This window comes from Gavia stellata, chromosome 7 (assembly GCF_030936135.1).
Source record: "Gavia stellata isolate bGavSte3 chromosome 7, bGavSte3.hap2, whole genome shotgun sequence".
NCBI classification, from domain to species: Eukaryota; Metazoa; Chordata; class Aves; order Gaviiformes; family Gaviidae; genus Gavia; species Gavia stellata.
Window position 1 is genome coordinate 17,448,493 of NC_082600.1, and position 25,844 is coordinate 17,474,336.

A 25,844-nucleotide genomic window follows, 5' to 3' on the forward strand; every position below is an offset into this window, starting at 1 on the left:
ACTGCCTATCCGAGCATTCCTGAGCGTTTCAGACAAGCTTAAGATAGAGGTGGCCCCGTTGCCTGCTGCTAGCTCCTGCGCCGGTTCTGCCTTCCCCTTTGCACCAACACATGTCTTTGAAGAAAAAGAAGTGTGTCTGGGAACAGATCTGGCTTAACACTAACCTCCGCCCACCCTCAAAAGTTAATTTTAACAGATTGATTGTGGAAGTTACACCCTAGGTGACATATGGCACTTCTGCTGCTCAGCCGTGGATGTGTGAGTGCATGGAAAGCCAGTTATGGGGTCGAGGTGCTGAAGAAAGTGAAGCCCAAGAAAGATGTGACACGTCTCTTAGTTTATTGTACTTTGAGATTTGTAGGTGGTAAATGCTGTTGGGTTTTTGCAGATATCCTGGAACCCTAATATAATTTACAGTTTCATTTGTAGAGAGCTGTTTCAAATCTGTGCACATTCTTCTAAGATATTTTAAAAGAAAAGCCAACAGCAATAATTAGTTTGGCATTTTCCATGTTTTCTAAAGCACTTAAGGGGTAATGACTTTTTTTAACCAATCTTACATAAAAGCAGGTTTTACAGGAATAAGAGGACTTAAAAGGCCTGAATGGCCGTCAGTGACAGATTTAATTCATGCTGAAAGCTCTATTCCAATACATAAAAATAAGGAAAACAATTATACATATGATTAGAGGCTGCTGACCCTTCAGTTAAAATGATCAAAAAGAACAATATTAAAATTTGATTTACGGAAGCTACTACTTAGGCTATAATTAGTCTGACCAATAAAAACAAACCAGAATTCTACAGAATGTGATTTCCCAGTAGATAGGTTAGCTATTTTTGTAGGGCTGAAGAAACACAAAATGGTTTTAAAATATATTTGATACGCTCTATGAGTAAATTGAAATACAGCATATAACTAGTTTTAATGTTTTTTGTTCATAAATTGCCAGATTTCCTTAATTCAAGTGAAATTTGAGAACCACTTGAGAATAATTGTCTCTAAAATGAAATATTATTTTGTCAGTCTACTTCATTTATATTAAATATATGGTTTACTTTTTTATATTAGAAGGTAAATGGAAGTTGGTCAGTAATATGATTCCCCTTACACTTTTGCTGTAGTTCACTATGGAAATGGATTCAGGAAATGGCAGATGTGATTAAAAACTCTTCACCTGGCCCAAAAGCAGTTTGTACAGCACCTAGCATACAGCACTTCTGGCAAGGAGCAAGCACTCCTCATCTTATTGCAATATAAATAAAATAATTCTTCAGTGTAGGGACTTGGAATTTTGGTTTTAAATGCACTAGTTATGAGATTGGGAAGATGAGATTTGATGAGGCTTTTCCATTCATAAGAATGAAGACAAAATTGTTGTGTTGGCTAATGCAGTCCTGTTTCCTTGTGCATGCAAGTAAGTACATTGGAATCCACGCTAGCTCAATTTGCATATGGGTGTCAGAGGAATAGTCCTATAAATTGGCATAGAAGGGTCAAGCTGCCTGCTCAGAGTCTAACATCACTGGAGAGCTGTGCACAACACGTAAATGTTCACCTCTCAGAAGCTACATTGAAGACAGAAAAACTAAGAGGGACTTTTTCCTACATCCTTTAGAATGCATCTACAAATGTTTAGCTTGTGTTTGGGCAAAGAAATTGACTAAAACACCATATCTCAACCTTGTATCTCCCGATTTGGAATATATTTGTTTTATTCATAGGGCTTTCATGAATTCTGACCTTTTTGTGCATCAGTTTTTGAAATTTCCTACCAGCTCTCCCTCTTCTGGAAACTTAAGTGCTGTTTTTTGTTTCTGATATTTCTAGTGGAACGGGAAAATGTACAGAAGAGGACCTTTACCAGATGGATAAACCTACATTTGGGAAAGGTAAGACTGACAAACAGTCTTGGTACTGAGATACAAGGACACAGCCATAGACAGACTGCAGTTAATTCATTTTAAAGTAGTTAAAATTTGGAAACAAAGTTGACTTCTGTTCATATGGGGAGGTTTGGAGGAGAATGAGGGGAAGGTGCAAGCAAGTTTCTGAGTAAATGAAAATTGCTTTTCAGGTACAACGAATGCTTGGCTGGCTTTAGTTCATCTCAGGTGCATTTAAGTCTTTAATGCTACTGACTGTTATCATGAGGCTAGAATTTTCCCACAGAACGTACCCATTTAAAAAGAAATGTGGTTTAGGCTGCTCTGAGGTGATGATGACTGTTCTTCTCTGAACTGAAAGTTTTAACATCTGAGGCATCATGGCCAAAGACAGATGTTCTTCAGAACCTGGTTTCATCCCTGATCTGCAGATGGGAAACGTTAATTCCTTGTCAGTCATGTTTGGGGGGGGGCTGTACGATGGGATCTTTATATAAGATAACTTACGTTACAGAACTAACTTTTGGACATTGCTTCATATTTTTAAGATGTAATTGTTTCTTAATCACACCATAATTTGGCTATTAAACCTAATTTACTGTTCTTATTGATAGCAGATAAGTACTAACTGTCCTGAGCATTGTCTCTGTCATTCAGAGAATGATCTTCCTGCTGTCGGGGATGAAAGGAGAAAAAAAAATTCTTAGTACCACCGAGACAGCAGCAATGCTTAGTGCAGGATCAAGGAATGAGACCAGCTTCCTAACCTAGACCAACAGTCCTAACTTGGACTGGAGTTTGGGCTTCACAGTGCTTTTAGTATCTGTGGCTGAATTTCATAAAGTACGGATTGGGACTAAGTTTGGGCTACAAGCTGACTCTCAGTCTAGCTCCTGTAGTTCTTGGAAAGTGATTGCATTTCAGACATAGCAAAGCAAAGGGGTTTTAGAAGAAAGGCATCACATATATAGTTGCTTAAGTCCACTACTCTGCAGTGAGTGTTACTGAAAGAATAAAGGGATCCTCTTAAATCTCACTGGGAAATCAGAATAAGGCTAGTTGGAAATGTTTTGACTAGCAATTGCTCCCAAAGGTCTCTCAGAATGAAGACAGTGTTAGCGATTCCTTCGTGAATCAGGCTCTAGGGCTTTAAACTAACTGCAATTTTGGAATTTGTAAAAAAGGGTTGTCAAGTATATGACTGTGGAGAAGGTCTTTGATTTACAGAAGGAATTGGATCATGAAAAAGGCTGTAGGGTGCTGTTAATTCTGCTGTGCCAAGCATACGAAGTCTTAGAAACTTTGTGGGCAATTGAACTGTTTTCTCTGGAATGCATACAAATTTTTTTCCTCTCTGATTCAACAAAGAAAAATGCTTTTCTGAAGAAAGGGCAAAAGTCTGCTGCTATATTAATGTTTTTCCTGGAAGTGGCATAATAAACATATCCCTGTAAATAATGAGAGCTTTGCTAAAGCTCTCTCTAATTACAGGTGATTCCCCAGGGACACACACTGAGAAAGGTGGCTTCTGCCTTTATCCTCAAAGAAGCACTTCATTCTTTTAAGGGCAGCAGTGAAGTCTTCTTCTTGTACTTCTTCAGGAAATTTACAGTATGGTGTGTCCCCTTTTGGAACAGACCATCCCATTTGGGTCATCTGTTGTCAGGAGCTGGCTCTGCTGGTCATGGGATAGTTTGGAGGAGTCTGCATCTTCTGAGTTCTGGTGGCTCTTCTCTTAATTGATGAAAGAATAAAAAAGATTTGGGGTTGAGGCTTTCAGATATGTTATTTAATCTTGACATTAATGATACTTTTCTTTCTTTCAGTACGGAGCACTGTTTAGTACTTTGGGCTAGATTAAAGACTATTAAAAAAATTTATGGTCCCAGTTTGCCAGAAGCAGTGCTTAATCGAACAGTAGTGCGTTGCCCAACCAAAGATAAAAAGATTTGGCTCTTTAGGGACATGAGAGTGAGTGACACCTGAACAGAGCATAATTGCTGCAGCTGAGACTACCCCTAAGGGCTGACCTTTCTTGGCTGTGTGCCTCACAGTGCACACACCATCAGACACCTTGGTGAAGTGAGATCACAGAATCACAGAATCACTAAGGTTCCCTTTGGAGGATTTTGCTGAGAAGAGAGAGACACAATACAAGAAGCTGCTATTTAAAGTACTTCAAAAATACTGGGAAACAGAATGGCACCACCAGAAACCTTACAGAGGAGACAGGACATTGAGCTGGCTGGACCTCAGGCTTATTTTGGGCATAAAGTGAGATTCACTTCTGCTTGACTTGTCTTAGTCTGAGGCATCAGCACCCAACCCTTGGGTGGTTGCTTCCTAGGCAGAGTACTTAGGGTGAGATTCTGTTATGGGAAATTTGGAATAAGTCCTTGTCTGATTTCAATTACATGAGTACTATATCTCAGTTTTAGCTCACACATTCTTAGGACAGAATTGGCACTGATATGAAGAGAAGTTGGCCCTTTCTTCCTGCAAGCTAAGATGTATTTCTAGTATCTCTGTCTTGTAAAATTCTTACTCTCTGAAATCATGGTGACGTACCAAGCAGTACTGCTTTAGAAGCTACCTGGTTTCTTTTGTTCACAGTGCAAGCCTCCTCTGAAGGTGAAAGACTTGTTTATTGATATACAAGATGGCAAAATTTTGATGGCACTACTGGAAGTCCTGTCAGGACAAAAGCTGGTATGTATACAGGAGGGAGAAACCTCTGTAGGTATGGAGCTCTGTATGTTAGAAGCAACAACGTATGGACATCCAAAGAATAAGGGTGAATTTGGTCCCGTGTCTTGGGTATAGTAATAAGCATTTCAGCAACTTCATTGTAATTTCCTTATGTTACAGGCTGGTGTCCTGAGTTGTAACTTAGGTTTCAAGGAACTATATAACAATGGTGTAAATGGTGTGTGATCAGTGTAAATGTTCCTACTGCTCAGTTTTAAGGCTTTAATACATTAATGCTCACATACTCTGTTTGGAGACCACCCAAGTCACATTACCAAGAAAAGATATATTTGCTGTATTATTTTTTAATCCATAAATTCTCTTTCTATTTTGTCTAAGATCATTATGACACTTAATAGGTCTGCTGATGCTTGGTGTAGTTGTGAGTTTAGTTCTGGTATTCTGGCTCAGGTTTCCTTAGTCTTACTGATATGGTCCAAATCAGAAGGGCAAAGTTTCACTTATCAGGATCTTTTTCTCTCCTCCTTTCTTTGTAAGAGCTGTATAAAGTTCCACATACCAGAAATGGAAACACCCAGTGCAAATACAAATGACCAATTACAGTTGACATTAATGTTTTCTTTCTAAACCAATCTTGTCAGCAAGCACTCTCTTCTGTGTGGGTATCACACTTGGATAAGAGGAGAGACCTGTTCTGCAGCCATCTCACCACTGCAGATGCACTTGCAATCACCTGGTGATGCTCTATAGTGACTGAACCATCTGCTTACTGCAGCATGAATGGCCACTGTGGTCACACATTCAGAACCGCCTATTTTTTTAATATTCTTGCAGTTTTGGGGAGCTGTAGCAGGAGCAGCAATGTCTCTGTGTGCATTCACACAGATTGCATTCAGAGCCAGGCTGGAAAGGAATTGAAGGGGGAAACACATCACGGTAAACCCTAGGCTATGCCCCGGGAGGTCAGCAAGGAGGGCAAGGAAGGAGGTAAGGTCAGCTGGCCAAACTTGTGCTGGCAGTTAGGTGTTCCTGCACACATGTGATAAAAGCAGTGTGCCAAAATGGAATTGCAGGGAGACAGGCATGCAACAGATCTGTTTCATTTCTACCAAAATGAAGGCTTCTACCTCCCACCTGCCTGTGCCTGCTATGAAAACTGCTCACACTTCCTAATTAGGATCATTTAATTTAATTCAAGAAAAAAAAATCTATTATTACGAATTTTCGGGTAAATTTGATCCTGTGACTGAACATGGTTGGAGACTGATTGCATAAATAATCAACGTGGCAGGTCCAAGAGAGAGATAACATCTGGAGAGCAGGAAAGCTGGTTGCTAACTCTGTTTGCTACAGCAAGGGCAGATCATGTAGTTGAAGCACTTTACTGATCAGAAAAGATGGCAATAATTTTATACAGGTAGATTTCCTTAGCTTTATTTTGCCTCTGTATCTGTAGGGTTTTTAAGCTTTGTATGACATGGTGAATAATTCCACCATTTTTAAAAACAGCATGGCTCTTATTTTTTCTAGATGCATGAATACAAATCTTCAACCCATCGCATTTTTCGTTTGAACAACATAGCCAAAGCACTTAAGTTCTTGGAGGACAGTAATGTGAGTATTTCCAAAGGCTGGTCTTAATATCTCCTCTTGATGTATGTTGCAAATTGTAATTGTAATTGTAACTAGACTGATGCGCTGCATGTATGTAAGAGGAATGCACTGCATGTACATAAGAGGAATGCACTGCTTAAAGGCACTGTGACTTACGTTAGTAGCAAAGCTGAAAAGCCACATAAAAATGCACAAAAAGAAAACCTACAGAGTCTAAAACAAGGATTATTTGTTCATTTTATAATGTAAAAGTTCAACAGGATTAAAGGATCAGGAACCCAATATTAAAAGAAAATAAAAAGGAATGCAAGTAATCTTTATGAACTGGGTCTTAGTGGCATTGCTTCATTTACGCTGAAGGTAGATGACTTTCCTTCTTTCCATCAAAAATACTTTCAGTATTAAAAATCATGTATTTAGCTAGTAAACTGCTGCAGGAGCTGATCATGAGTCAAAGGCAAGAGAAAATTAAATCTGGGAACATGATAGAAATGCGTAATTCCAGGAATCGAGACCTTATAAGGATATAACTTCCCTCGTAGTCAGTGTGGCACTACTGCAACATCACTTCCTAAAGTTGTAAGTAACCAAGCAAGATCACACCCTGTAGCTTGAAATGATTCAATCTTTTTTTTCTTTTTTGATTTCTCCCATTAGGGCTTTATTCCAAAGCTCTATGGATGTGGCCTGTGTCTGAAAACTCTCTGCTCTTGAAAAGTCTTGAGAAGTAATGCTATCAAGAGAAGTCCCAGCCATATCACAACTCATACACCTGGTATACCCAGATCTTTCAGAAAGAGAAAACTAATATTGGACTATGTCCCATAAAGGACTGCAGCATTCTTGCTGTACTGAAAGATCTTTTTATCTAGTATCTGAAATAACGTTTTGCAGCTTCTCCTCTGTACCACCTGGGAAGAAAATGTAATTGATGATCCTATTGACTCCAGGGTGCAAATACTCTATAGGGTTTAAACTTTATGGGTGAGGAGGGATCTGGTGTGTGCATAGGGGCAAAACCCTGCCTTGCGTGGGTTGCAACTGATGTCACTTTGCTGCTTCCCTGCAATGAGCTTAGCTCTTGCTCCAGAGATCCTGCAGCAGTGCTAGTCATGCAGGAGAGTCACTGCAACCCCAGCACAGGAATGAGCATGATGTGAGGCCTTAGCAGATCTCTTATGACCTGGTAGATGTGGGAGGTTTAACCTCCTTTGCCTTTCTCCCCAGGAGAGGATGTGAAAGGCCAAGAAGTTGTCCAGTACCTTCCAAATGTTCCAGTCTCCTTTTGGAAAGTCCTCCAGTAGGGGCTGCTCTGGTCCTAAACCTGTATGTCTACATGTCCTGCTATAGAACTGCTCAGAAATATTTTACAAGTTCTCAGATTTCTTAACAGTTTCCCAGTTGACGCTTTCTACTCACATCCAGCTAAAACCCACTGGCAGATGAGATCTTTTTTCTCTCTGTTGATATCAACACATTGCAGAGCTGCAGCTGAAGCATGTCTGGTTGCCAGGACCTTGCTGGGGACAACCTAGAAACTCAATGAGCAAGGCCAGACAGGAGGAGCCTTGGACACAGGCGACCTTTTAATTAGTAGTGCTAAACCACCTACTTTTCTATGGATTTCTTGTTCCCTTAAGAGTAAGCAGCCAGTATCTTATAGCTGGGTATCTCTACTGGGCTGGGTGACAAACATAAGCAGCAGTAAGAGGACAGATCTGACACTGAGAGCCGTCTAATGTTAAATGCCACTTGCTCCCCATTTTGGAGAAACTGCTATTAAAATTTACGAGGTCTTAAAGGTTTTCCCGTGCCAAATACCCTGGAGCTAGCAAGAAATCTGAGCCTTGAAATATGACAGCTAGAGGTGTCTTCTTGCTAAGATTAAAAACTGTTGTGCAAACCACTAGATAAAAAGTTATTTTGCTTTCCTTTTTTCAGTTCAACCAAACCGGTTTGTAAAGGGTGGTGATGAAAGTGTTGGCAAAATGCCTTGGCTGCCAAGAGCTTCAGGGTTAGGTATTAAACCACAGTGGGTGGAACCAGTCAGCGTACGCTTCTGTGCAACTGGGGTGGCAGGGTAAAGCGCTGCTAAGTGATTCGTCATGTACAGGATTTCTAAATGATAAATAGGCTATATGCTGGGCTTTAACTCAGTCGGGGTGCCATGTGCAGTACTGACAGCTTCCTTGCTTCCTCCCTCCTCCATGACCTTTGCCAAAACCAAGTCTGTGTTGTCTAAGAGAATAACATCCTGGTGTTATCAGGTGGAAGAAACCTCAGTGTGGGAAAGCTGAGTTTGCTTGGATTAGGCAACTCTATCCTTTGCTAACTGATTTAATTAGAACTCTGTGACAAGCTGTGTAAGGTGAGATAAGCAAGGAGAAAGCATAGCAAAACAGAAGTAAGCAGATCGTACTAGGATTTATGTTTTTGTACAAGAAGTGACTGTTTTTTAAGAATCGGATCCACTGGAGGAGGGACACCATTTTGCTCCATTTTTGTATGGAGGAAACACATTTGTGGTCCTGAGGATGCAGAACTGGGGTCACTTGTGTTCTGCAAACTATGCTGGGGGCTTGAGATAAGAGTTCAATGGGCAGGGTGGTTGTGATCAGGGCAGATTATCATTAACACAAGATTTCAGTCTTGCTTTTTGGCTGGCCAGTCAGTGCAGAAGTATTCTGGACCCATCCAGTAGTCTCAGTGCATTTTTTGCGTTTACCTTGCTTCTTTGAATTCAGCTCTGAATTTATGATCTCTTCTACAGGTAAAGCTTGTTAGCATTGATGCAGCAGAAATAGCAGATGGAAATTCCTCTCTGGTACTTGGACTAATATGGAATATAATCTTGTTTTTTCAGGTAATAAAACTTGAATACTTTAATCATAAGTGAACAATCTTCAAGGTATCAATCTATTCCAGCTGAATACTGATTTTTAAATTTATTTTTAATTCTAAAAAACAGAATTAAGCATGCTAAACCTGAGCTTTTCCATCTTAATCTACACTGATTTTATGCCTGCAGCTGCTTTCATTTTACTTCATTGGACCTATTTTGGTGTAAATAGGAGACACTTTAAGCCCTCATTTGACTTGGACCAGAATTAGAGCTTCAGATTACTACTTCCCCTTCTCTCCTGTGTGTTCTCAGAGTTCTGCTCCAGATTCCCTGGATCTAAACCAATCCCTCAGGTTTGGTTCCAGGTCACAGTTTGTTTTCAATAACATTTTCTGGATTCCATCCAATGTGGTGGGAAATTCCACATAGAATCACTGATCTCCAGAGACTTACTCAACATGGCAAAAATTTGCAACTGTTGAGGAGGGCCAAATGAAAGATCTTGAAGGGCCTGGAACTGATAAAACTGATTTAAGCCTGAAAATTGATTCAGCCCCAGGCTTAGATTAAAACTGCTCCCTAATCTACACATACTTTGAAAATGTCCTGCTAGACAATACCAAATTCTAATGAACAGAGAGAGATGGAGGGAGGGTTTCTGCAACTCTCCTAAGACTGTGAGGCTCTTTCATTCTCTTGGACTCATTTCTAAAATGGCTACAGGTTTAAAAAATAATCTTGAAGTTGCACTGGGGTTTCTCTCCCTGGCAGAGCTCCTCAAGCTGAACAGTGGTGCACAGCACCAGTTTGGCCAGATGGACTCGCGGGCAGAGACGGTGTAACCAGAACCTGTCACACCGGCAGCAGAGGGCATGGGGGACCTAAAAAGAGCAGAATGGATAATTTAGACTCAAGTATCAATGCTGACCAAGGACAGGAGTGCTGCTGCAGGTCGCCATTTCTTGACTAAAAATACTTCACTCGAGCAAGTCCTGTGAAGAGAAAGAATGATTTCAGTTAAACTAACTTTTCTTTCAAGGACATGTTTCTTGGCTTTTTGTTTAATACAAATTTGCTGAGTTTAGCCTTAACTGATACCTTGCCCTGTCTGTTTCCCAGTGTTGCCAGCCGGGCTGCTGCTAGCTGTCATGCCTGTGCAATACCAGTTGAGAGTTATAATGGACAGGCCTATAATTACCTCTTAAAATTCAGTTATGGCACTGTTATCTTCACAGTTTGCAAGAAAACAAGCACTGAGTTCTCTGTTGCACCCACCACAGCACTTTGTGTTTTGCCTTTTTTTACAGATTAAGGAGCTGACAGGCAACCTCAACAGGAACTCCTCCTCCTCCAGCCTATCCTCCGGGCCGAGTGGTCCCGAGTCAGACACATCCCACCCCAGCACTCCCAGTGTGGAGAGGAACGTGCCCGTTACAGTGAAGGATCAGCGGAAAGCCATCAGAGCCCTTTTAATCTGGGTTCAGAGGAAAACGAGAAAGTAAGCTAACAAACCCTCATGGAAAACTGTGTTTTGCCACCTGCACTTTTGAAGCTGAAACTCTTTTCTCTGTCATGCCCTGTGTGTGCACTACCATGCACTGTGGCTTCTTCTGCTTTTAAAGTTTGCAGGGGCGTGTATCGCTACGGCCATGTGTCTACAGTGGCCATCTGACCTTGAAGCTGTGTGCGTTGCTGGCTTCATGATTTGAGTGTTAAATGTTAACTTGCACTAATCTGGCTCTGTTTAAAACAGGATAGTTCCCTCCTCCCCCATCTCCTGGCTTTTGTGCGGTCTATTTGATATTCTTTGCTAATTGAAGGGTAGGCATAAACAAGGAGTGAACTGAAAAAATATATGTATTGAAAGACTTTAGGAACAGCCTCTTAAATTAAGCAGCAGCCCTGAGGGAGCTTCTCTGTGTGCTGCAGAGTGCCTTGAAGGACAGAGCCTGTATTAGAGTCCCTCTTTCCTCAGAATTAAAGAGGGTAAGGGGGTGAATTTTAGTTTGCTTCTCATGAACTTGTAACATTTGGGTCCATTTCCGTTGCTCAACATATCCCTCTCCTCTTTAATAAAAGCATTTTGTCTAGTAATGCTTTAACCTGGCAGAGTTACTGTTGGGTTAAAAAACTTTAGTGTAAGATGTCTAGTGCACGTGTAAATGCTTGGAGTGTATTTTATATATATTGTTATCTGAAGCGATGACTGCCAGAAGTTTTAAAGAGGGCATGGGTCAAACTTACTTATACAAGGTGGATAGCTGAGTATTTGGCATTTTTGTCTGTTGATGGCCTTAAATGTCCAAATCTGCCTGTGAACACAAATGTTCTGTGTTTAGGGTTGAAAACAAAAATTTACGTCTTAAATACTTGGTCCTGTGGGTCACATCATCCCTTGGTTATCTCCTGTGAAGCTACGGGTGCTTGTTGTATAGATAAACTTGTCCCATTGAGATCCGTAGTTCACTGCTGCCAGCGCAGACCGTAGAAGCAGCACAGTTTTAGTCCCAAAATAATGCTGATAATGTCAGTAACAGGGAGGTGGTACAAGGAAAGTGAGGACCAGACAAGTAAAGTCCTGTCAAAGAGTTCAAATTGAAAACATTTAGTAGGAGAAATTTTTTCTTGCAACTGCACTATTAAAACAGAATAGCATCACTACAATCCTGTTATCCAATGACCTGTGCAGAACTTTCTATTCTGGGGCTATATGTCATTGCAAGTTTGATGGTTGTGTTTTCCTCGAAAACTTTGGGCATCTAACACACTTGTGGTTTATTCATATACTGACACCATTTGCATTTGGCAAAGTGCAATTTTCTGCTATAGAAGGCCAGGTACACAGGAATGTGAATCACTTATGCTTGTATTTTTAAATACTTAAGTGTTGGCAGTCTTCCCAAACTATGGCATTAAAATGCTGGAGAGCAACAGAAACAGGAGTCACAGAGACATTTGGTTTTGTGAATGTTAAATGTGGTTGCTGAGTTCTTAAGGGCTTTGTTTTTACTAACTACTTCCTACAAGCAGGTTGATGTCAGCTGTTGGCCACACCGATCCTGTTTGTGAATCCTTGTGTTTTATGGATGTATTTTGTGCATTTTGAAATCCAAAAAGATCTCAAATGTGACTAGTGCAACTCAGCAACCTTACTTTTAACTTTCAGGATTCTTTGAAAATGATGATGCTTTTACTTTGGATTTTGTAACACAACAACCCATGTAAACTGTATGTAATTCTGTTCAGGTACGGTGTTGCAGTTCAGGACTTTGCCAGCAGTTGGAGGAGTGGCCTTGCTTTCTTAGCTATCATAAAAGCAATAGACTCTACATTGGTAGACATGAAGCAAGCACTGGAGAAATCAGCTCGAGAAAACCTGGAGGATGCTTTCAGCATAGCACAAAATAAGCTGGGTGTTCCTCGGCTCCTAGAACCAGAAGGTAAAAGGCCTACATCAACTTTGTTGGGTAACATTCAAGCTATAATGAATTCATGAATATTGCATTGTGATACCTACTAAAAACCTCCCAGTGATTAGGCTGTTGATGGGATCAGTGTGTTGAGGTGATTGTTAAGAAAGATAAAAATGAATTGGTCACTGGCGTGTAGTTGTATGCTTCCAGTCATATTTGTAAGCTCCTTGGGGGCAGAGATCTTACCACAGTTTTTAGCTATGTACACGGGTCCTGGTTAACGTTTAGATGCTATGCGACATCTGCATTACGAGTGGGCATTAATCACCACCCCGTTGTGCTGAGAGGTGTCTCAATGTATTAGCACCATTTCGTAATGTCTACAGTCTGCAGAGACTAAATGTCACTCCAGGTTGAAGTGTGCGAGTCTGCTATACCAGGAAAATGGGTAGATACCTATTCAAATGTATTTGCATCTCCCAGTTTTTCCTTTACAATGCATATATACGCATATATATATTTATGTACGTAAACATAAGCATATATGTGTGTATATAAATATATGTATATACATGGAGATTCTTCTTGCAGTCTCTTTTACTGAACTCTACTAGACAGGTATTAGGCCTTGATTTGATGATTGAAAGCACAGATTGGTTATTTGTGCTTTCATGGGTCACCTGTTAGAAGTCTGGGCCATCCTGCTGAAAATAAACCTCTGTGCTGTCTAAAGACAATGTGAAGGTGGATGAAAAGAGACCCTGATCAGGGTTCAGTATGTGTTTGGAAATAGGAGAAAATTAATGTAAGATGTTGAGAACTCTTCTGAGTACCATTGACAGTGAAAAGGATTCCACCCTCTCTGTCAGAAAAAGAAAAGCATTTGTAGCTGTTACTTCTCTCATCATAAAGGCAGGATAAATGTCTGACAATCTGTTCCTCTGCAAGAGCATTTCAAAGTCATGTGTGCTCAAGCCCCTTGCATCTGTCTCCATAGATATCATGGTGGAATCACCCGATGAACAGTCAATTGTGACGTACGTGGCGCAATTTCTGGAACACTTCCCGGAGCTGGAAGGGGTATGTTTTCATTCCTATATCACGTAATTTTTTTAATTTGCTTTGGCATACCTAATAAAATCAGATATTGCTGTATTTATCTTTTAGGTTTCTTTCTAAACTATTTAAAATAAACCACAAACTCAGTTTTAGTTTTTCACATTTTTGTTAAATCCAGTCAAATGGGCTTTCATTGGCAATTGCTAAAATGCTTTAGGTAGAATTGTGCTTTTGAACATTTGCATCCAATTATAACTTTCAGAGGTTAGAACTGGTTACATAGGGTTCTACTACTTTGCTATATTAGTCTCCGCATAAGGCTGAAATTTATCCCTGCATCTCTGATGATTCATTGGACTTTGAATTTCAGTTTGACTTCTATCTTCTCAAGTTTGAGTCACAATCAATCTGAATTTAGCAGGTATCAGACACAAGATACGAAAGGATGAATCTTGTCAATGCAGCAGTCAAAAGTATGAGTTGTAAGCATGAAATAAACTGCAGCTTAAAGGACCAGGACTTTAATGCAGACTTTATCAAAAATACAGAGTTGAGGAGCTAGCAGGGACTAACAAGTGTCAAGGTCTGACAAAGGTCTTTTGGAGAAACAGAGGATAAACTTATAGAGGAATTAAAGAATAGGAGTGTCGTGGTTTAAGCCCAGCTGGCAACTAAGCCAGCACCACACAGCCGCTCGCTCACTCCCCGCCCTGCCCCAGTGGGATGGGGGAGAGAATAGGAAAAGTAAAAGCGAGAAAACTCGTGGGTTGAGATAAAAACAGTTTAATAAATGAAATGAAGTAAAATAATAATAATAATAATAATGATAATAAAAATTGTAATGAAAACAACAACAAACAAGAAAGGCAAGTGATGCAAATGAAAACAATTGCTCACCACCCTCCGACCGATGCCCAGCCCAAGCAGCGGTCCCCCGGCCAGCCTTCCCCCTAGTTTATATACTGAGCATGACATCATATGGTATGGAATATCCCTTTGGTCAGTTGGGGTCAGCTGTCCCGGCTGTATCCCCTCCCAACTTCTTGTGCACCCCCAGCCTACTTGCTGGCGGGGCGGTGTGAGAAGCAGAAAAGGCCTTGACTCTGTGTAAGCACTGCTCAGCAGTAACTAAAACATCCCTGTGTATCAATACTGTTTTTAGTACAAATCCAAAACACAGCCCTATACTAGCTACTATGAAGAAAATTAACTCTATCCCAGCCAAAACCAGCACAAGGAGACAGAAAACTCTAAGGAAAATGGAAAGTCCCAGGAACTGGAGAAGAGATGTGCATAAGTTGAAAAACTGTTCTGGAGGCTGCTCATACTTCCAGACAAACCTAGTTCAACATAGTCTTTTTGGCTTGAAAGGGCTCCCAAGGGACTCAGTGTCCCTCAAGTATCTGGGTAAGTTTTTGTGCTACAGTACATGCACATAAATGATGGTCCCTACATGAAAGGCATTTCCCCTCATTTCCTGACTGAAAGTTCCAGTTGGTATGTATTTTGTAGCTTATAAAATCAGTGGGTATTACTAAAGTCACCAGAATTAAAATTATTATAATAATCTAATTATGATTAGTAGATTAGATGAGCATTAAGATTTGTTGCCATTAAGACTTGTGGGCATTTTAATGGACAAAGAAAAAGCCTACTTTTTTTTAAAATACAGTCTGTTGGAATGGAATAATCTAGTATATTAATATATTTCACAGTGGATTTAGTGGACTTGTTAGACTTACTTTATTCCCGGGGTTTGGGATTGTGTCAAAAAGCCAAGTCAGTGGTCTCCACAGGTGCAGCAGGGAGAGATGAATACATCAACTGAGATGAATACAACAACTGAGGAGTAGGCTTGTCTGCATTCTGATCTTCCTGTACAAGTGGCTTCTTGACGTTGAGCTTTGTTCATCTCACTTGACTTGCCAAATTGGTTTCCCTACTTTCAAAATAAGTGAGTCATTAATTGGCCATTTACAAAGTAATGAGGTGATGGGCTAGGTAGTTACTCTTTCTGTAGTGTTTGGGAAAAGTAAAATGGTATCTGAGGTATGATTTGTCTTTTAATGGTGTATCATCACTTACTTACAGGAAGACTTCACAGATCCTGACAAGGAGCTTCCAGTTGAGTCCACATATGTCCACATCAAAGACACACCTTCAGAAAAGGAAGGCAAAATCTTGATTTTAAGTGAAAGTGAAGAAAACATGTATACTGTTAATCACGAAAGGAGTCATCCTGCTCCTCCAAAGGTTCATATTCATGACACACCTGAGAGAATCTCATCAGAAACCATTCCTGAAAAATGTAATGGGAAATTGAGTCAAGTGTTAGGTGATGCACAGGAAACATCTGAAGAGGAGCCTCACAGGCCTACCTCACTGAAAATTAAAGGATCTGTCAGTTTTGAATCCAATTCCTCTTGGGAGGTTCTAAGTGATAAATCCATGCCAGGTGAAGGGGTCCTATCTGATGGTCCACTGAAACAGAACAATGACCTTTCTCCAACTGTTCTGACAAATCAGAAAAATTCAGTTGACTCTTTTGAAGACTACTCTGAAGAATTAACTAAAGAAACCTCTACTGAATATGACAATGAAACTAAGAGCCTTTCAGCCAATACTTCTTCTTTGAGTCCATTATCCTGGACTTCAGGTATACTTACAGATGAATCTATAAATAAAGTAGAAGAGAGCAAACTCCAAACTTCAATTCTTTTACCAGAAGATACCTCAAAACAAGAAGATACGCAGAAGTATGTCCTTCATCTTCTAAATGAGGAAATACTGAAACTTCCACAAAATGAACATACAAAGCAATCCCCTGTCTTTGAGACAATAGAAACTAACTATTGTTCACTGAATGGTTCTAATCTCAAAAGCCAAGAACTATCTACACAGCATGAAACATCTGATGACTCTCTGTCAGATGTACCTAAAAATCCAGAGGACCTGGACAGCTGTGATGAAGTTGAGTCTTCAGCTGAAGTGCTACCCAGTTCTTCAAAAGTATCTGTAATACCCCATGATCTCTTTTATTATCCACATTATAACGTTCCCATATCAGCAGTTCTGGACGCTTACCTTGAGCCTTGTATTGAAGGTTATGATACTGGAAATGGCAAAGCTTCTTCTGAAACAGTAACAGATGTTTTACATGAGAAGGGCTTACCAGAACAGAACTACAAGGAAGATGCTCCAGAGCCAGACTTAGGGAATAAGCTAGGTGTCCCTCCATCAGAAATAGATACTGAGAATGGTGAGGAGGAAACAACAGATAATAACAGTCACATTAATTCTTCCAATGAAAAAGAAGTACCATTACTTGTAGGAGAAGAGTTAGAAATTGAAAAAGATGGCAAAAAGGCCACCAACTATCAAGATTCCACTATTCCACAACATGCTGAGGTATTTTTTTTTTTTTTAACCATCATTTCTTTGTGTATATATAGGGAGGATAAGCATCTGACCTCAATAGTTTTCATTTGCTTTCGCTTTGCAATGCTGTGGAGAAGTATGTAAAATGTACTTCATTTCCTGTCCGATAACACTGTTTGCCACAGCCCTCTACTGGAATGAATGGAATTGCAGATCCCTAAGAAGATCTGACATTAAAAAAGAGAACAAACCCTAATACTAATAGTACTGCAAAAATGTGAATTTTATTTATTTTTTAAGTAGTTTGAGGCTCCTGTATAATCCCTAGGCATAAAAGATTACCACAGAGGGTATTTTTAATAATTTCTAATGAGATGAACAGAAAGTAGTATTGCTGATATAGAAAGGATACAGGCAAAGGTAATTTTTGTCTGAATCCAAATAAGTTTACCTACAAAAACTTAAACTAATTTGAGTAGGATAAGTTACATGAGTAAAATGAAGGCTTGTCTACACCAGAGGAGCAGAAAGAGGGGGGATTTTTGGTAATTATTCGGTGTATTGGATTTAGGCAATTTGCTACTGCATCTCTTCTTGCAGACACTGATTTTGAATTGTCTTACATGTTTTCCAGTGCAGTAAGTTTAGACAGTGTTTTTCAGGAATGAATGTCCATTTAATGTTACTCTGCATGTGGCTTAGACAAGTTGCTTGGACATGTTTTGGTCCTGACGGTAGAGTGATGAAGTCAATTTGCTCTTAGCTTCAAAGACTAATTGGGGATAGATTAAAAATAGTCTTAGCAGATTACTTCAAAGAGCCATGTCATGTCATGACTTCTTATATAAAGAGAACTGACAACTAGTTGTATGTATGTTGAACTGATGATACTTTATAGCTCAATGTATCCAAAATTATTTTCAAGAAATTAATTGCATTTTATTTTATTTAGTGAGACTTTCAATCTCGTACTACATGCAATTTAGCATCTGAGTAGGCTACACAACTCAGAAATTTAGAAGGGTAGGGAAACAGTCTTGTTGTCTAATACAAATTTTTCTTAATTTCAACAGACCATAGTAGAACATCTAGACGATTTAGCAACAGACAGAAAGAGACCAGAAAAAAGTGGTACTAGGGAGGAAGAAGGGAAAAATATGATCAAAGCAGAAGACCTGCAGATCTCAGAAGTTGCCACTACTGCTCTGTTACAAGATAAACTGGAAGAAATTGCTGTTTGTCAGGAATTTACCAGGTATTTCACATTAACTTTGTCTTAAATACACCTAACTGATATGAATGCCTGGTCTTTTGAAGTGTACCCTGTCTATTGGATGTTTCTTGTAGACTCCTTTTAGGAGCTCTGTATTGGGACTCATTGGCTTCGGAAAAAGGGTCTATCTTAAACATGTCGAGTGATTCAGTGCCAATGGGATTTGATTTGACTTCGCTACACAAACTTTGCTATGCAAAACCCAACTGGAACCCCAGTGCATTTTGAACATGGCAGTGTTACAACCATTTTTCCAACAGAAAGAGTGTTTTGTAATGTAGATGAAATAATTCATGTGCATTGTGACACTATGTGGACGTGTGACACTGCTTCATTCCAATAGATATTTGTTGGTCTTTTTTTGTCTCTGAACAAGTGAAAAAGATTGTGGTAGGCTGACCTTGGCTGGCCACCAGGTGCCCACCAAGCCACTCTCTCACTCCCCATCCTCAGCAGGATGGGGGGAGAAAATACAATGAAAAACTCATAGGTCAAGGTAAAGGCAGTTTAATGAAAATAAGCAAAGGCCACATGTGGAAGCAAAACGAAAGGAGACAAAAAAAAAAAAATTATTCTCTATTCCCCAGCAGCAGGCAATGTCCAGCCACTTCCTGGGAAGTAGGGCCTCGGTAGGTGTAGTGGTTGCTTCAGAAGACAAATGCCTTAATAACAAGTGTGTGTGTGTGTGTGTGTCCCTCTGCCGGCTTCCTCCTTAGTTTTTATTGCTGAGCACAACATCATATGGTATGGAATATCCCTTTGGTCAGTTGGGGTCAGCTGTCCCGGCTGTGTCCCCTCCCAACCTCTTGCCCACTCCCAGCCTACTGGCCTTTGCGGGGGGGTTGGAGAGACAGCCTTGGTGCTGTGCGAGCACTGCTTAGCAGTGGCCAAAACCTTGGTGTGTTATCAGGACTGTTTTAACTACAAATACAAAGCACAGCACTATAGGGGCTGCTACAGGGAAAGTTAACTGCACCCCAGCCAGACCCAGTACAGAGACACTCAGGTAATTTTAATCCATTCACTTCTGTTCCCTCTTATGTTCTAATTTAGTTATTAGGTTATGTATTTTGAGTGGGACATGAACTGTAATTTGTTGATGCTGATCACTATAGCACTCTAATGAGTTTGAAAGAGTTTGCCTAGAAAAACCCATTGTCTCCTTTAAGCTTTCTATTCCCTGCAAGGTCTGACAATTTTTTTTTTTATATAGACAGCCACAAAATGTGGGGTATACTCTCACTTAAATGTCAGTGTTGTCAAAGGTGGAAAAATCCTATCAGATACCATTTTTCAGAAAAGATTCCAATTTGAGCATATGGATTTTTTATCGTGGGTCAGATTTTCCCGAAGCTATTTTTTATAATGTTTTTTACAATGTTTTATAATGTTACTGATAAATTCAAGTCCATACTCTAATACATGCAACAATGCATATTTGTGGTTTTGCATAGCTTAAAACTAGCATCTGCAATTACAGAATCACAGAATCAGAATGGTTGGAAAAGACCTGTGAGATCACCAAGTCCAACCATCAACTAACACCACCATGCCCATTAAACCATGTCCCGCAATGCCACGTCCACACGTTCCTTGAAATATGCAACGGCTCTCTTTAAAGTCAAAACAAAATAGCTTTATGAATTTAAAAATTTTGGTTTTACATACATTTCAGAACCAGTGACAGTGATTCCAATATTTATCTCCGTAAAAGATGTCCTAATACTTCCGAGGAGGTAAGTATGTGGAAATTTACCTATCGCTGTTTCTCTACTTCTCTTAAACTCCAAAAGTTCACATACTGTAGAAGGGTCTACTCTATATATAAAGCTCTGTAATAATATAAAAGCCCTGTGACTTCTAATAATTTTAGTGCCAAAACCAGTCATAGCTGAAAAGCTTTACTGAACTCTCCTAAATATATGGAACTGAACCTTACTGAACCGTGAACAAACCCACAAAGGAGTACCTAATACTACAATTAAATCTATTGTAACTTTGAGGCTTACTTTGTCATAACTTTATAGCTGCAACATTTCACTTCTTTGAAGCTGCCTTTATTTGCTGCTCCAGTTTCTTTTAGTTTGTGCATTCTCTGTATGTATGCTGGTGTCCTGGTCACAGCCCTGCAAAAATGCTGGTTGTGTCTTGAAGTGCACTTTTTCTGAAAGATTGGGCTCTCACCCTCTCCTTCATAGTAGCAGTATTCTATATTATCTCAATAGCAGCAGCTAACCCTAAAAGAATTTTAGTTGTAATGTGAAACTGCATCTTTAATGGCACATGAAATTCATATTGGCTTCTTGAGAGCACTGAGCTCTGGATTTTTATTTTTTAAGTCAGAAGGATGGGACAGGATCAGCAGTCTGAGCACACTAAGCAAGGACAGGAATATGGCTCTTTTCAGCACAAAATAAAATTCTGACCATTTTGGAGTTTTAAAGAAATGCTGCTTCAATGAAACTGAGGTTTCACACAAACACTTTAGTAGCTCTGACAGCATTGCAAAACTAGAAATATATATCAATGAGGGGAGCTTTATTCAACTGAATGAAAGCAGTTGAAAGCAAAAAAATCTTTTTTCACAATTTTTTTCCTTTTCTGTGTGTGTACTAGACTGCAGTGGTGGATGTGCTGGCAGGGAATAAATTTATAAACACATTTTCATTTTATCTGAGCAAACGTTAGACATACTCTGCATAAAATACACACACAATTACCATCTTTGTGAGATGCTGAATATTATATTTTTATATAATCTATTCCTGGTTTGTTTAAGGAAGCCTATGGTGTAAACGAGCAGAAGATGACAGATATGGGTGAAAATCCATTAATCATCAGGTGAGTCGTTCTTATTCAGATGAAGCCTTTTGCAAGGAATCCATAACTCCTAGGTACTACTAGCAATGTTACAAAGAGAAATGAAACAACTGTAACGGTAGAGACTGACTGGATGTCTTGTGTAATGACTCAGAGTCCGTATTTCCCATAGATATAAGATACAAAACTTCTTCATTGCTCATCTCCCCCTTAATTAAAATGCTTCTTCTTGACTTGAGAGGAAAGATTCAGCTGCCTAAGCAAGATTGTGAGCATTTTCCACACACGGTGGATATTTTAGACCAAGAAAAGAGTGGGAGGGCTTCAAATATGAGGCCCTCTGACAGTAATGACTCTTTCCAGGTTTGGAAGACTGTCAAGACAATGTTTAGTGTGGTCAGTGCTAGGCAAAGACGATATGTCAGTGGAGTTCTGGCCTCTGTTAGAGCACCCATGAGTTTTTATAATTTGTATGTGTGCTTAGTTTAGACTTAGGGTGATGGATACTGAATGCAGAGTGTGTATCCCTTTGGTATTAGGGTCTACATATCTGTAAGAAACAAGGATTGCTTCAGGTTTTCCCTCTCAGTTGATACTGAATAGTACCTCCCAGAACTTCTAGTTAAAATGATAGTTGTATGTAAATGCAGAATATTATCGGGATCCAGTGTCCTGGTCTCACGCTTCTGTTAAAAAAATACATGACTAGCTGTCGCAGTTATGCCTGTTTGCAGACTGCTGATACTGAGCAAGTTTTATGTAATACTCAGGTATATATCCAGTGTAATATCTGAGCAAGTAGGATGCCCCAAGCCAGAAAAAGGACTCATTAAAACAGGCCAAAACACAATTTTCTCCAAAAGTAGATTAAAAAAAAGTCTACCAGAGGGTGATTCATATAGTATTATAAAATTATAAAATGAGTGTACCATCTTGTGCCTTTTGAAATAAGACCTTTTCTTGTCTTCATGAGTGCTCAGTGGTGCTGGCAGAGTCCATTGGACTTTTGACCTTACGAACTGCAGCTGGAATTTTGGAAAGCTGGAATTTTGGAGTTGTCCTACAAAACCTCAACTGCTAGTTGGTTTCTGGAAGTCTTGGGCTTTTTCTGTTTAATGTCTGGTGTCTGACATCAGAAGCTCTGAAAGTAGATGGTTTGGGGAAAGTGTATCAAGTCAGATACAGTGTGTAAGTAAAATCGTGAAAGTGTGGTATGTGTTGCCCAGAGCTATGTTTACCGTTCTGAATATAAAAGGGCATCTTTTTGACTGATGGAAATCACCTTACGTCAAAGGACTGTACTGTAATGGCATGTATTTAAACTACCTGAGAATTTGTCCAGAGTTTTCAGAGGATTAATTGCTATGTACATTGGCTCCTAAGGGAACACACTGCTAAAGCCCATTATGCACCTCATAGTCTAGCTTGGACTCCCAACTGATGAGATTGAAATGTTTCATTAAACTGCTGTCTTTTAGTCCACCCTCTGATCTTTACAGTAAATATTAACAGGGTTTTTTCTTCTTTTGCCTGCCTCTTATCAAATTCTCTCCTGTTTTCAGGAAGAAAAAGGACTTGGAAGCAAGTGAGACTCCAGCACCAACTCATGAGATTACGATTGTTGAGCAGCCAGAGCTATTCTACTTCATCATTTTCTTCTGGGTGCTGGTCTACTGCCTTTTACTCCTTCCACAGCTTCTTAGCAACAAAGTTTGATCTCTGTGAGTTGTGGAAAAATAAAGGACGATGGCTGGATTGCTTTGTGTATTTGCATATGAATATGTTCCTTCAGGTGAAGCACAAACAGAAATGTAGGACCTGGTATTTGTGTTTATTATCAGGTTGTCCTCAATTCCTCTACTGTTGCGCTATGACATTGTCTAAGCACATTTTATATTATGATAACTGTGTAAATATATATAAAAATGACCTGATTTAGTAGACGCGATTTTGTACATTTGTGCCTTGCTTTATAAGATGCTAAATAAAACCAGATAATTATCAGTAGAAATATGAACAATTCAGAGCTCTAGTCTTCAAAAATTATTCTTCTGGCTTCATTTGCTTATGTAGGGCCTGACAGCTGTGGAAGAGGGGTGGTGTTGACTTGCCCATGAATCTGGCCCACCTGCAAGGGCAAGACTAGAAATGCTTTGTCACGTTTTCCATGGAATTCTTTGAGAGAGCAGGAGGCAGAGCAGAGCTACAGGTGGTGGAACATGCTGACCCCAGGAACTGATTACAATTCGAACGGCAGTCCAGTGGAGCAACAAAATCAGGTTGAGCATTTATTTGGGTAGGGGAGTTTGTCTTTTTAGGATTTAAATTGATTTTTATCCTGGACCTTTTGTTATGTTTAATTCACAGGAATAAATTGGGTGCGGAGAAATGTGAAGAACATACACGCTAGCTGCTTCTTAGGAGGGATCATATGGGAAATCTTAGCCCAGAAAATTCTGTAGAGAATACCTGAAGAAACACATTTTTTGTACATTACTGATGGTGGCCATCTTTGAAAAGATGTTCAAGAATCTTAATAATTTTATCAGGAATATATACCATGGTTTTGGTCTTGTGTTTTTTTTTTTTTTTTAAATACATCACTGCTTCTGAGGCTGCTTCTGCTTCCTCTTCTTTGCTGCTTTTACTTACCAGATCATGTGAAGATTTCTCTTATTTGAAGATACAAAAAATAATAGGTAACCTAATTTGCTGAGGCTACTGTTAACGCACAAGTGCATGGTAAAAGGATTAGAAATATCCTTTAAGTGCCCAAATCAATAGAGAAAGAAATGAAAGATGTAAACCTAAATACAGAGAAATGTTGACAGCCGGTATTGACTTTGTAGTGCAGCTGAAGAGACTTCTGTGGCTTGTCCATAGACACAGTTGAGCCACTTCTGCATCTTGTAATTTTTGTCCACATCAGTGATAACTTTAGGGTATCTGATATAGTATTTTTGCCTGAGAAGGTGTACCCATGCATTACAGGACAAAAGAGAAGTTTTCAAATTCAGTTTGATAGCAGTAACTTTGTGTGACTTTTAGTGAAGTCACTATTCTTCAGCAGCACATTTTTAGTTTCACACTATGCTTTATGAGACTACGTTGTGTTGCTGCTTCCACCTGAAAATTCATAAGGTTGAATGCAATGTGCTTCATAAAATGAGGGGTTTCATAATTTACATTGAGTGAAAGTTACAACACATGGCTAAAAGTTTTACATACTTTGTTTTAGAATAAGTTGTATCTCTGCCCTGGCTTAAGTTTTCAGCTGAACTAATAGTACCTGGGATCAGGACACATCAGAATATATAGCAATTTATTTGCAGTTATTTAAAACCTGTTTGTAGTCATGTTATCTACTGGGGTAATCCTAACCATCCATCACACTTCATTCTTCTTTATAAGCTTTTTGTTTCCCTGGGATTTTTCTTCCGAGCTACATTTAGAATTCAATAGCAGCAGTGCATGGCAGGAGATCTTAAACATTGAAGGTAAAATTCTGAACCTCTTTCAGTCAACAGAAAGCTGAAGTCTTTCCTATTCTGTCTGTCACCGTTGACTAGAGCTGGATTCACCCCATGAACCTACAAATAGGTGCTTGATGAGGAACAGATCCAAACTTCCCAACTTAATTCAGTGTAAATCAACATTAAGTAAAAAAAAAAAGGCATCTTGCTGATGAAAATGTTCAACATTTTGAGTCATCTAATTTTGTGATGCATGAACCTGTTTGTGCTTGTTGATGAAGACAGTGATATTTTCTTCCAAAAGAAAACCAGTATCAGAATTTTTGAAAATGCTTTCCTGAAGTAGGCTAAAATGTAACATTGAAGGGCTAGTGCTTTCTCTCTGAAAGAATAAAACTTAATACAAGAAACTTTATATCCTTATCCTGAAAATCAGTGAATACCAGGCTGGGGCATAGCACCTATTTAATAGCAGCAAGTAGCAATGTACATTAGTTTGGAGCAAAAGTGTTGGCAGCTCTTCATTATATGCCACTCTTCATAGGTTCCTTTGATTTATGACAACTTTTTCTCAGCCTTTGTATATTACTGTCTGGTTCTTCCATGTTTCTTAGTCTTCAGCAGAGATTATCTATAGTTGGATTACAGTCCCTTCATAGAACCTTACAGCTATCAAAGTTCAATTAAGTAAAGTAAGGTCCCTTCTGTCTTCTCTCCTTCCTCCTGAGAAAATTAATCAGAATGAGGAGGTCTTTGGATGTCTCATGTAAACAACTGACATCCGTAAGGAATGGAAAAGTGAATGGAAATGCACCAATGCTGGCAATTTCATTACACAGTATTTTCTTCCAAGAGGGAGAAAAACCAGGGTTTTCTTTCTTGCCTCCCACTGATGAACAGTGACTGAAACAGTGAAATGAGCAGTTTAAATGTCAAACAGCATCCAGCAATTTTCTTGATCATCTCATCCAGTGTTTAAACTGAGGTACACTTTCCAGCCTATCCCATTAAGAGACAGAGATTGTTTCTTGCATGCAAAACAGATGTAAAAAATACTAAGTTAGTCCATGATACTTGGTATTAAGTTGCTTTCCATATTTGGGTTTGTTTGTGTTTTTGCTATAACAGAAGCAGTGTACCTTACTCAGCCATACCATAGGTAAGAAGATCCAGTGTAAAGAGTTAAAAGTGATGGTCAACTGAATGAAAGGAGACTGAACTCCTCAGGAGTTTTGCCATTACTTGGAACTGCAAAAAATTACATCTGCATAAGCAGCTGCTTTCCCCACTTAAATTGACTTGTAAGTCTGCATCTCTTCTTCCACAGTGCAAGCTCCAATCCTTCAATGCAAGTGCCCTGTTCTGAAAACATTGCT

At 39.4% G+C, this 25,844-nt stretch overlaps 1 protein-coding gene across 1 annotated transcript in view; it reads left to right on the top strand.

Moving 5' to 3' along the window:
- The window catches only part of CLMN (calmin), a 72,337-nt gene extending 49,588 nt beyond the window's left edge, over positions 1–22,749 (top strand). The window contains exons 2-13 of the mRNA XM_059819810.1: positions 1,832–1,893; positions 4,501–4,596; positions 6,127–6,210; positions 8,981–9,073; positions 10,360–10,550; positions 12,299–12,492; positions 13,463–13,545; positions 15,616–16,932; positions 17,976–18,157; positions 19,851–19,911; positions 20,955–21,016; positions 22,558–22,749. Coding sequence (XP_059675793.1) covers positions 1,832–1,893; positions 4,501–4,596; positions 6,127–6,210; positions 8,981–9,073; positions 10,360–10,550; positions 12,299–12,492; positions 13,463–13,545; positions 15,616–16,932; positions 17,976–18,157; positions 19,851–19,911; positions 20,955–21,016; positions 22,558–22,711 — 2,579 coding nt within the window. The 3' untranslated portion in view covers positions 22,712–22,749. The remainder of the gene's footprint in view (positions 1–1,831; positions 1,894–4,500; positions 4,597–6,126; positions 6,211–8,980; positions 9,074–10,359; positions 10,551–12,298; positions 12,493–13,462; positions 13,546–15,615; positions 16,933–17,975; positions 18,158–19,850; positions 19,912–20,954; positions 21,017–22,557) is intronic.
- The last annotated feature ends 3,095 nt before the right edge of the window (positions 22,750–25,844 follow it).